At 35.1% G+C, this 11873-nt stretch overlaps 1 protein-coding gene across 2 annotated transcripts; it reads left to right on the plus strand.

Moving 5' to 3' along the window:
* The first annotated feature begins 282 nt into the window (after positions 1-282).
* On the plus strand, positions 283-5019 carry LOC21389952. Of its 2 annotated transcripts, none has more exons than XM_024162233.1 (8): positions 283-668; positions 1060-1296; positions 2129-2484; positions 2837-3048; positions 3158-3414; positions 3516-3694; positions 4017-4118; positions 4539-5019. In XM_024162233.1, exons 1-7 carry the CDS (start codon positions 464-466, stop codon positions 4086-4088), a joined length of 1518 nt encoding a protein of 505 aa, XP_024018001.1. In that variant the 5' UTR covers positions 283-463; the 3' UTR covers positions 4089-4118; positions 4539-5019. The 2 variants fall into 2 exon arrangements, with proteins under 2 accessions (XP_024018001.1, XP_024018002.1); XM_024162234.1 differs by having other exon boundaries at positions 2891-3048.
* Positions 5020-11873: the final 6854 nt, after the last annotated feature.

Here is an 11873-nt window from a genome sequence, read left to right on the forward strand (position 1 = left end):
AAACGTAGAGATATGATAAATTTTAGGAAGGGGATCCTAGAAACTAGAAACTAGAAATTATATAACAGTGAATAATAATAACATATTATAAGCACCAACCGACGTGGTTTATATAAGATAATCACATATCCAATTGTATTTCCCATTCGTGTGACCCCACACCAATGGTGATCCATCATCACCAATATTTTATTTATAATTTTCTTTTCAGACAATAGACTGTTTCAGATCCATGAAAAGTAAAAAAAAAGGAAAAAAAAAAAAAAACTGCTTTAACTTCGTTCTAACACACCACACAGACGAAAAATAACATTTTCACATAAATACACATATATTTTTTTTTCCCTTTTTCGTTAGGATTCATATAACAAATCCCAAAATTCCCGTACTTGAATTCGAAATGGTGGTTCACCTCCATAGATGAATTCGTTCGGAAGCAAAACTCCTTCGGAGATGTGCTTTGATGACTCTCTACAGGCACGCCAACGAACCGCCATTACCGGAGAGAAGATCAGCTATCGCCGGCGACCATGTCGGTCGAGCTCTTCGCAAGGGGAAGAGATTTCCATTTCCCACTCCAAGGCTGAAGCTCTCTCGCTGGCTTTTCCTCTTCGCTTTCATCTTTCTCATTTACCTCGTCGTCTTCGGCCTAAAAACGCCATTTTTTGGTAATTATTTCGTCATTTTCTGATGCATTGTGTTGAGAGTTTCATATTACTGCTTAATGCTTGTTTAATTGTTGTAAAACAAAAATCTGGAAGTTTATAGTTTTAGTAAATCCAGTAACAAAAACACTTTATGATGTAATGTTAGGATTTAACTTCAATAACTAGGTAGTTTGATACACATGTCTAATCTTGTTACCATAAAAATGGTACTTCTAGGTAGTTTGATACATGTGTAATATTGTTAGCATTTTTCAGTTCAAAAATAAATAAATAAATAAAAATAAAGGTTCCTTCTTGGGAAGGGTCAGACCAATTTGCTGCTAGAGATTCTGTACGTGTTCAATTTTGGTGAATATGTCTTGACTAGAGCTACATTATTCATTTATTGCAGATAGTAGCTTTGAAGTAAATGATTTGGCCCATAGGGCACATCCGATAGAAGATAATGATTTAGTACAGCAAGGAGTTCACCATCATATTTCGGGATCTGATTTAGTAGAGCAAGATGCTCGACATAATTTTTCGGGATCTGATTTGGTACAGCGAGAAGTTCAACATACTTTTTCGGGATATAATGTTGGGAGACCACCACTCCCCAAAAGCAAAAGCAGCAAGCGCCGTAGACTGCGTAAGAATACTTTGCTTGTGTTTTTCGAAAAACTGTATCGTGTTGTATTAACTTGAGTGCCTTGCTTATTGGTGGTTGTGATAGTTTTTCTTAAGCATATAGTCTCCAAATTTTCTATAATTGTCAATTTCTCTTTGAAGGACCTTGTAATTAGAATATATACAGCCAACGATGTGCCTCTTCTATTGATTCAAAGATCTAAGCAGTCTTGTAAAAATTTGCCTAAGAAATTTGTTAATTTAAACTCTGAAAGTTGCCTGTTTCTTCAATGTTTATTTGTTTCTTATTTCTACCCGAGTTTTGGGGAGAGAATGAGTGGGTGAAAAAGCCGAAATGGGTCTAGTTCTGGTTTATTATACAATTAAGCTGTTGCCCTAGAACTTTTAAGGTTGCACTACTTGACTTGATGAGATTTAACTCTATTATGTACCTTTAAATATATGGTCAGGTGGTCCAACTGCTCCAAGCTCTCTGTAAGCTTGTCGGATTTTGGTATTTCGATCATATCATGTTGTGTGCCTATATAGGACCAGGGATTAAACAAATTGCTAAAACTAGGAACTTGACTGCGAATATGCAATTGACGTTTTTGCAGTCATGGCAACTATGTTCATAACAGAAAAAAAAAAGGTAATAGTTCAGAGTGTATTTGACGTAATGAGTGCAAACCTCTCAACTTGTGCAAGTGCATTGTTTGAATTTATCTTTCTAATTCTATTTGATTTACTAAATGGAGTGATTTGCTATAGCTCTGTGAGTGGTAATATTTTGCTCTGTCTAACTGCATGGCTTGTGCTCATTATTTAATCTCTTTTTTTCTTTTCTTCTTCAGATTTGCCTTGCGAAATTGTCTTTGCGAAATCAGTTGAGTATCTTATTGAACCAAGGGACCTCATTCACTTTACACAATTTTCACTAGAATATATAGAGCGAGAAGAAAAGGCTTCTTGGAACAAAGTTTTTGAACCTAGATTTGGAGGACACCAGACACTTGAGGAAAGAGAACAATCCTTCCAGGCCAAGAATCAAACTCTTCATTGTGGCTTTGTGAAAGGACCACCAGGGTACCCTAGCACTGGATTTGATTTAGATGAGAAGGACAAGGAATACATGAATACCTGTAAGATTGTAGTTTCTTCATGCATCTTTGGCAACTCTGACTTTTTGAGGAGGCCAGCAAGGAAAACAGTTAACCCTCTCTTCCTTTTCTACTTTCACTTTCCATTTATAATAGCAAGCCATGACAAGTATATATGTTCCTTGACAAATCTGTTGAATGGCTTGATTGTTTATACTCCTGACTTTTTTGTAGCTTACTTGCATTTAAGTCAGTCATGAATTTCCAATAGAGTGGTATAAGCATTATTGTTGCCATTGATCTCGAGAACTTATATCCTGAATCAGGCACCGTGTTTAAATTTGTCATTGTGGGAAATGTGTGTTTCTGTTAATGTCTCAGTACAACATGGTGCATGCATATGTGATATTTTCCGTGGTTTTCTTTCCTATTAGAATCAACAAATTCATTCTTGTTCTATAGATAAGTGACTTTTCGAAGAAGCATGCATGCTTTATTATGTTTGTGGATGAACAGACACTGTCAAACCTGTCATCGGAGGGAAGTGTTCCTGATGATGGAGGAAATATTGGCTTATGGAGAATAGTTGTCGTGAGGAATTTTCCTTACAAGGACATGCGGAGAACTGGAAAGGTGCCAAAATTTTTATCACATCGACTCTTCCCTTCATCCAGGTAATTCACTATGCCAAGTTAGAACCACTAGTTATGAGCCCAATGCTTTTTCAAGGTCACTAAAGTTTGTGTTTGACCTCTAACGGACTCCCGCCCATGTTTTTTCAAGGTATTCAATTTGGCTTGACAGCAAGATGCGGCTTCAGAATGATCCAATGCGTATTCTTGAATACTTCTTATGGAGGACAAAATCCGAATATGCCATATCGAACCATTATGATCGCCACTGTGTGTGGGAGGAGGTACTCCAAAATAAGCGCCTAAATAAGTACAACCACACGGCCATTGATGAGCAGTTCATTTTTTACCAGTCTAATGGCCTCACGAAGTTTGACCCATCAAACCCAAATAATCCCCTTCCAAGCAGTAAGTTTCTTTTGTATATTCTATTTAGCCACAGAGATTTCTGTTCCTTTCATGTAAAGTTGTATATATTTTGCTAAATCCGCTTGTTGTATGCCCTACAGATGTTCCTGAAGGTTCCTTCATAGTTCGGGCACATACACCAATGTCAAACCTATTCTCCTGCCTTTGGTTTAATGAAGTTGACCGATTCACCTCTCGTGATCAACTAAGTTTTGCATACACTTTCCTGAAGTTGAAGAGAATGAACCCAGATAAACCGTTCTACCTTAATATGTTTAAGGTATTACTGCATTTCTCTAGATCAACTTCGATATACTTTTAAGTTGATGATCCCTTTGATTAGGAAAAAGTTGATCCTTTATTAGAGTAATATGCTTTTCTGCGTGTAATTCATAACCTCTGAGTAACTTCTGACAAAGAGGGGTTGGGATCTTTCTGGGGATGAGAATGTGATATTAGCAATCATGTATTTCATTGGTTTTAGGGTTGTTACTGGGAATGTCAAGCTGTTCCCAGATGTTAGTACATAACGGTATACTTGCTGACAACTGCTTATTTATAGTGATAGTTGTTTGAATATGTTTTCTTAAAATTTGTGTCAGGACTGTGAGCGCAGAGCACTAGCAAAGTTATTCCAACACAGGGTATTGCCACCTCCTCCAGCTGCTTCGTGATCAATTGAAATTCTTCACACCATTTTTCTGGTAAGATTGAGCTTTTATGCATTTCTTCTGGTGAACTTATGTTATCCTCCCTCCATTTTTTACTACTTTGATGCCATTTGGCTATACTTAAATACCACCGGAGGAATTGAATTACAATTTTTTTTTTTGGGTATCGGAATATATTACCAGAAAGTCGTGTACTAAAACAAGAAAATTAGAATAAAAGGTTGAAACAGTCATGTCCATCTGAAGTGACACTCGAATGAGTATCTTTTCAACAAGCTTTGGGTCACACTACTGTCATAATGTGGACATAGTAGTTGATTGAAACAGTATGTAAACCTTCTGAGCAAATGAATGTAATCTACACATAATTGTGATTGAAACTGTATTTACCCACCCCGAAAAATATTGTATATGCCAACGTCAAGAAGATCTGACAGAATGTGGTATATGCAGACATTTCAATTTTCAACTAAACGAGGAATCCTCGATTGCTACATCAAAAAAGGAAATGGAAGTAGAACCAGTCCATCTCGGATGAGCTTTATGGGATTTTTCAGAATAGGCTCTTTCAAAGTTGGTTCGGTAGATTACTTTGCCGTTGCTGCTAAGGGAAAGGCTGTAGATTTTTTTGCATCGTGGTATGTAGCACAGAGAGAGAGAGAGAGAGAGAGAGAGAGAAACAAATCGCAGACTGTTTATACATTATGACAAGGTCCACAACTATTGCTTGTTCTTGAAAGCTTACAAAAGTGGAGGACAAGTCAAGTTTGTTGTTCAGTATTCTCATAGTCACTAGGTCTCTTTTATTATTATTATTATTAAATTGCATGATCTCCAGTTATAGAAAGTTCATGTAAATGGGACGTACGCGTTGATAATAGAAAAGCCAGTGTATATTTATAGAAAACCGGCTCTGAAAGAACGGGTGAAGAAGGTGATGGCAATATGAATTTAGAATCGTTGTATCTAAAACTCTATTGCTGTAGTATTATTCTTAATTAATGGAAAAGATTTTCTATTATTATTGTTGTTATTGTTGTTCTACAAAAATGGATAAAATTATTTTGATATCTTGTATTATAAGAAACATGTTCTTAGTATTTTGTGTTTTTGATAATATTAAAGCAGTATATTGATGTTCTTAAAAATATATTATTGATATCTAATGACTTTACTATCTTTCTATTTAATTAATTAAAAATTAATAAATATAAAAAAAAATCATCAACTTTTTGTTGTGTTATTTTCTGTTCATTATCCTCATAAGCAGATAGCACATATTTTATAGCGCCGCAATCCTCCAAGGTTGCACGACAGAAAATGACGCCATTGTCAGCGAAGAAGAGGTGGCTTACTTTAGGAGCTCCTCGAGCACGAAGAAAGCCCAGATGCACGAACGTACATGATATGACGGTGTAAAACCGTTTTCTCAACCAATGAGATCACAGTCAAAACATTTTTTTTTTACATGATTTATCGGTAGGCCAAAATGTGGGGAGATGCACTTGAAAAACTCCCTTATAATATGTATAATACGGGCTTTTAATATTAATTAATTTATATTATAGATATAAATATCTATTTATATTGATTAAAATCAAATAAGCAAAAAAAAAAAAATTTAAATAAAAAACAAATAAAAGTAACAGAATTTATCTGGTGTTCTCTCTTTTTTGAGAATACCGGTGCTATTTTCTTATTAGTCGTCGAATATGTATTATTCTTTCAATCTGATTTGACTTTTAATCAGATTTGATACAGATCTGACAGTTGATAAGCAGGGAATACCAGTGTTCCCAAAAAAAAGTCTCTAAAACAAAAATAAAACAAAATAAATTAAACTAATTAAAAACAAACCAAAATAAATTAAAATTCAGAACTAAGCCGGTTTTTTTGCAAAATTAGGTAGTAAAATAACTATTTATAAAGTTATCAATGTGCATGCTGACTTTGTTTTCTTTAGGCCAAATATTGACTTGGACAATCGTCTACACTAAAAGAGAAATTAAATAATAATAATAAAAAATCTATATCCTGTTCGATGACTACATACAAGTTCATGTTAAATTTTATAAACCTTTTGCTCCAAATACTTCAACTGCTCTTCAATAAAGGGTAAGCATCTTCCCCATGAGTGCATATGAGCTCTACAACTTCCTTTGTGACTACTCGTCCACAGGAGCTAATGACAATGGCTGTCGCAATTCCTTCAACTTTGAACCAATGAATCAGGCGTTTCTTCCTTACAATATCATCAAAAGGGACCGCTAACCAAGGCATGCGAGAGAAGCATTCGTCAATGGCGCACTGTTCTTCAGAGGAGGATGGATCATCGTAATAGGTGACAAAGATTACATAAAATGCATCATTTGAATTTTGCTTTTAATATGTCTTGATAAGCTTTGGCCTGAATTCACAGCAGTCGATTTCTGAGAAATAGAGTAGGATGTTCTTTCCAGCTAGTTCAGAGATTGGCACCAAATCAAGAACTTGATTTATAGATGTTAACATATCACTAACAAGATAAGTAAAAAATTCACAGATTTAGGACTAGAAGGTCCTACCTTGGAACCGCTTTTTCCGATTACAAAATCTTTACCTTCATAAACCAATAGCGACTCCATTTATTGTAGTTCTTGCTTTGCTTTCTCAAGCTCATCAAGTTTTTGGGGAGTAAAAGGGTAGGCATCAATGCCATGTTCTTCAATAAGTGCAACAAAATTCTGATTTAGGGCCCGTTTGAAAGGTATATCATAATTCTTGATTCTGACGTTTGAAATTTAAATTTTGTGTAAGAGAAAAACACTAAACAGAATCAATGATTTGAGTTTGGATATATAAAACAAACGGACCATTAAAGTCTTTCCATCTTGACCTAATGACTAGCTTAGAAATTGGGTCTCTAACATCAAGAAGATGCTCAAGTTTTTGGAAACCGATTTTGTCTTTGTAAGGCAAGGCCAACCATGGCATGGTTTTACATAATTGCATGTAGTCTTCAACTTGTAAGTAGTCTGCTACGAAGACAACCTCGAATTTCTCACCTTTCTCGTTGAGCTTATTATAAACATCGACAAAGATGTTAATAAAATCAAGGCAATTACTAAATAGAGCCCAACCGTTTCCCCAACAAGTTCGGAGACAGGAACCTGCAAGTACATACAATTAAAGCTCATCAATTACATCAACCATGTGAGAAAAGGAAGCAGGACATTGTAACTAGCTCCCACAAAAATTAAGGTCATGTTTGCTTCCCGGGTTTGAGCTACAATTAGACCTTTATGCCACAATGTTTTTCTCATGTAGAATTTGAATTTCTGTTTAAATCTATAAAGCGTAACGGTTAGTAAATAATTTTAGTTATACCTGATAGCCATCATTTAAAAGCAAATAATCACGGAACTTAAAGATGAGAAGGGATGTCAAGGATTGATTCCTCTTGGCTTCTTCATCTTGCTCTTTCAAGAAATTGAATCTTTCGCGAGTAAAGGGATAAGCATCCGCTCCATAGATCCCGATCACGAGGGGGTTCCCTTCCTCAGTTTAAAGCTTATCATTGGAGCCAATAATGACACAAGAATTCGACGTCCCACCACAAACCACTTCGACATCCTCTTCTTTATGTCTTCTACCTCAGAGAATGGACGGCCAGCCATGGCATTTCAGCAAAAGAGCGTTTGAATCACCTCTTGGTTCTATCAAACGACACAAAAACCACTTCGAAATCACCTTTCCTCGCCGCAGAGTTCTCAATAGACATCTACTAATTTTGAAGTACAATAGCCAAAACCACCGCCCGATGATGATCGAAATGTATCCCCATTGTTGACGGTTGGATTTCGTCAACAATAAACCCGCCGGATTACCTTGGGGTTACCCTTTAGATTACCGGCTTATGGGTTTAGTGAAAGTGTGGATTCTAGTTTGATTTAAGTATTTTTGTATTTGAATGAGCTGTATATAGATGAACAAGAAGGATTTTATAGTGGTTCACCCTATAAAATTAGAGCTACATCCACTGTATATATTATATTTCTTTTGTGGAGATCATCGTTTTCAGTGAATGCTCTCTCTCTCTCTCTCATTCTTTTTTCTTTGGAATTTTTCTGGACCCCTTCCCTATTGGGGTCCTTCTTCTTTTATACTCGGGCTTCCTTCACTGGGTGGGTTTCCTTCGTAGGTAGGAACACTCAAGTGCTCTAGGCCCAGACATAGCCCATTAATTAGTACTGTTCACTCAACCAATTAGTCTTCTATTACGGCTCTGTGACTCTCCGTAATGCTTTTCTGTCCCCTGGGGGGCGGTTTGTAAACTTGCAATTAATGCTGTCAGACTTATCTTATCTTTGCATGTAACCTATCATGTCGAAAAGGGACGTTCCCCTCGTCGTTAGTGGTTGTTTAACCTTTCTCGCCCCTTCTAGTGATCTCTTCTGCAGTCGAGAGATCTTGTCGTGTCGACCCAGGCAGAATCAACCGTCGACGCCTCATGGGGTCGTCGCCCTAATCATGGACTTCATCTTCGGGCTCTATAGCTAATCTTGAGGGAAACGAAGCGTCGAGGGTTGGGTGCTCGGCGAAAAACAAGTATAACCACGTGTCGTGGCGCCGTTGGTCCAGGTGTCCATCACATTTTCCTACACAACACCCACTATCTTCCCAACCAAGCTACTGATTTTTACCTAATCAATATATCAATATGGTATGTACTTGTATCAATAATCATGAATCAAAATTCTTCAATATACAATATATATATATATATATATATATCGAAGCAAAAGGATCATGAAAAAATAACTAACTCCGCATAGATAAAAGGAAATCGCAATTGCGTTATGCAAAAATCATACTTCTTTTTTGGCAAAATATAATAACAAGAATAGAGGAAAATACCTGGTCGCCATTGTTGCGGTTGAGAAAGTCCCTCTGGTCGGAGGAGAAAAGCGCCGACAAGTCATGAGTGATGCCATAATCGCCGTCACACGTTGTTCTACCATAATGAATCGTCGTCAGAGTCGGCCATTGCTTGGTGAATTTCTTTGTTTGTTTGTTTCTTTTTTTATATTTTATTTAAAAATTCGAACTTCTATTTATATTTACTCCCCGTGAAAGCGATATAGCCAATACACGGATTTCGTAAACGCCAAGAAACAGAAAAAGAAAAACCGCAACGCCGACTCAGTTTTAGTTTTGGAAGAAATAAAATAAAATAAAATAAAAACAGAAAAGTTTCCCAAAAAAAAAAAAGATTAAGCAAGCAAATAAATAATAATAATAATAATAGTAATAATAACAACAACAAAATATATAAAAAAAATTACTAAATAAAATAAAACGTTAATAAAAAAGTAGAAAGTAGCTTATCTCAATATTTTGTATTTTCCTTGAATTATTTGTTTGTTGAGAGATAAGAATTGTATTTGCTTTTCGAATTAGACTTCCTTTAGGTTTTGGTTCCTATAAATAAGACCAGTTATTTTCCGTTTCATTACTCCCGAGTCTAAGAAGACAGTGTGAGATTTTTCTTTTCTGTTTTTACAAACGCTCTTCTACACCACTCTCAATGGACTCGTTACCCTCCTTCTAAGTTCAAAAATCATCCATCTTTAAGGGGTCCACATGCCATTGATTGTTCTTCTCATTCCAATTGTGGGCGCCATTGGTTTCCTACACACCTTGATCCATTAAAATCGCAACAAGTCCCTGTCAACCAACCGGCGACGATCGACCATATCGAAGACACAACGGTCATCCATTCGAAGACGATCGACGAAATCCAATACGCGAAAAAACGGCCTATTTTGACAAGCAGTCAGAGAGTCCTTCTATCGGACAAAATCAGAGACTGCCCTATTTGCTGGGAAGGATATGAAGAGAAAGATGAGGTTGCGCAGTTGGTTCTTTGCCAGCACATGTTTCACTATTCATGCATTGCAGATTGGTACAAGATCGCGATATCAAAAAGTCATGTCCGATGTGTCGTCAGGTCATCCACCGTCTCCCCATGCCTGAAATCGTAAAACAACCAGCTGACAGCTTTTTGCTAAAAGAATTTGGAAATTCTTTGAGAGGGAGAAGATTCTTAAGGCCCCGTTTATTTTGAGTTTTGTTACAGTAAAAAACTATCAGAAACAGTCACATTTAACTTTTTTGTTACAGTAAAAAGTTCTTACATAGAGTCACATCTCAACTCAAATTAAAAACTCGAATCAATGAACTAAACAGACCTTTAAATTAGTTAAGAAATTAGTTGGAAAGTGAATTCGGAATGTTTCTCTTTTTTTTTTTTTTGAAGTTTAGTTCATAAGATTTTCTTTTGTTATTTTTATTATGATATATAAGTTTAAATATATGTGATTCACCCTTTCTATTTTTTTTTTTCCTAAATTGTCTTAGAAATTGAGTTATCGTTTGCGAAATGCCTCCATTCATCTCAAATAATTGTGATAATTTCTTTCTTTCTTTCTTTCCCTTTTTTTTTCGTTAATTAGGTCTGATATATTTTAGTTTTTAATATGCAACACGTTAAACAACTGTTCTATATTACGGCAACCATACTGAGCGATGATATAACAACAAAGATTACGGTTGATAAAAGAAAGTTGTTCACTTTTCATATCACTTGAGGCTATTTCGGATTTGAGGACGAATCTTTTTTCTACATGACTGTTCTGATGCAGTGTGTGAGGGCCCAACTACAAACCAACCGGTTAACCGGTTTAACACGTTGCTTTAACCGGACGACAAAGGCCTCGGCACAGTGATTTTTGAATGACAAATTTAAAAAAAATAACTCGAATTATAACTTTATTCGAGTTCATGTTCTTTTAAGTTTGAACTCGAGTTTAGAACTAAAACTCGAGTTTAAGTTTCCCCTTCAACTCGAGTTCAGAAACTCGAACTCAAGTTAATGAACATTATTTTTTCTATTCTTAAAAATGATATAACTTTTTCGTTTTAATTCTGATTGAGATGATTTTTTTTCTAGGCGCTAACAATGAAAAGACGAATAAAACTAGACCCATATACCCTATTAAAATTTTTCATCAGCATTGAGTTTTTATTAAAATACTATCTAAATACAAATTTAAATTTTAACTTACTCAAACACAAACTCAAAAAAAATTCTTATCTCAAACTATAACTCAAATGTACACAACCAAACACAAACTCATTACAACTTCAACTCAAGTTATAACTCAAACTCAACTCAAAATCTACACTCAAGTTACCTAACTCAAAAATATCAAAAGAACAAGCCCAAAGGCTTTTTAGTAGTAGTAGCGCTTTAAGTTTCTATTCAATATTATTTCTTGTTTTGTTATTTCCCATTTAATTTAATGGCTTATTCTTTAGAGTGAAAAATTTAAAAAAATATAACTCGAGTTATAATTTTATTTGAGTTCATATTTTTTTAAGTTTAAATTCGAGTTTAAACTCGAGTTCAGAAACTCAAACTCAAATTAATGAACAATATTTTTTATATTATTAAAAATGCTATAATTTTTTCGTTTTAATTTTGATTGAGATGATTTTTTTTTTCTATGCGTTGACAACGAAAAGACGAATAAAACACGATCCATATACTCTATTAAAATTTTTCATCAGCATTGAGTTTTTATTAAAATATTATATAAATACAAATTCAAGTTTTGACTCACTCAAATACAAACTCAAAAATATTCTTATCTCAAACCATAACTCAAATGTACACAACCAAACACAAACTTAAGTTACAAGTTCAACTCAAATTATAACTCAAATTCAACTCAAGAATTATACTCA

Source organism: Morus notabilis, unplaced genomic scaffold (genome assembly GCF_000414095.1).
Source record: "Morus notabilis unplaced genomic scaffold, ASM41409v2 Scaffold458, whole genome shotgun sequence".
In the NCBI taxonomy this organism is placed as follows: Eukaryota; Viridiplantae; Streptophyta; class Magnoliopsida; order Rosales; family Moraceae; genus Morus; species Morus notabilis.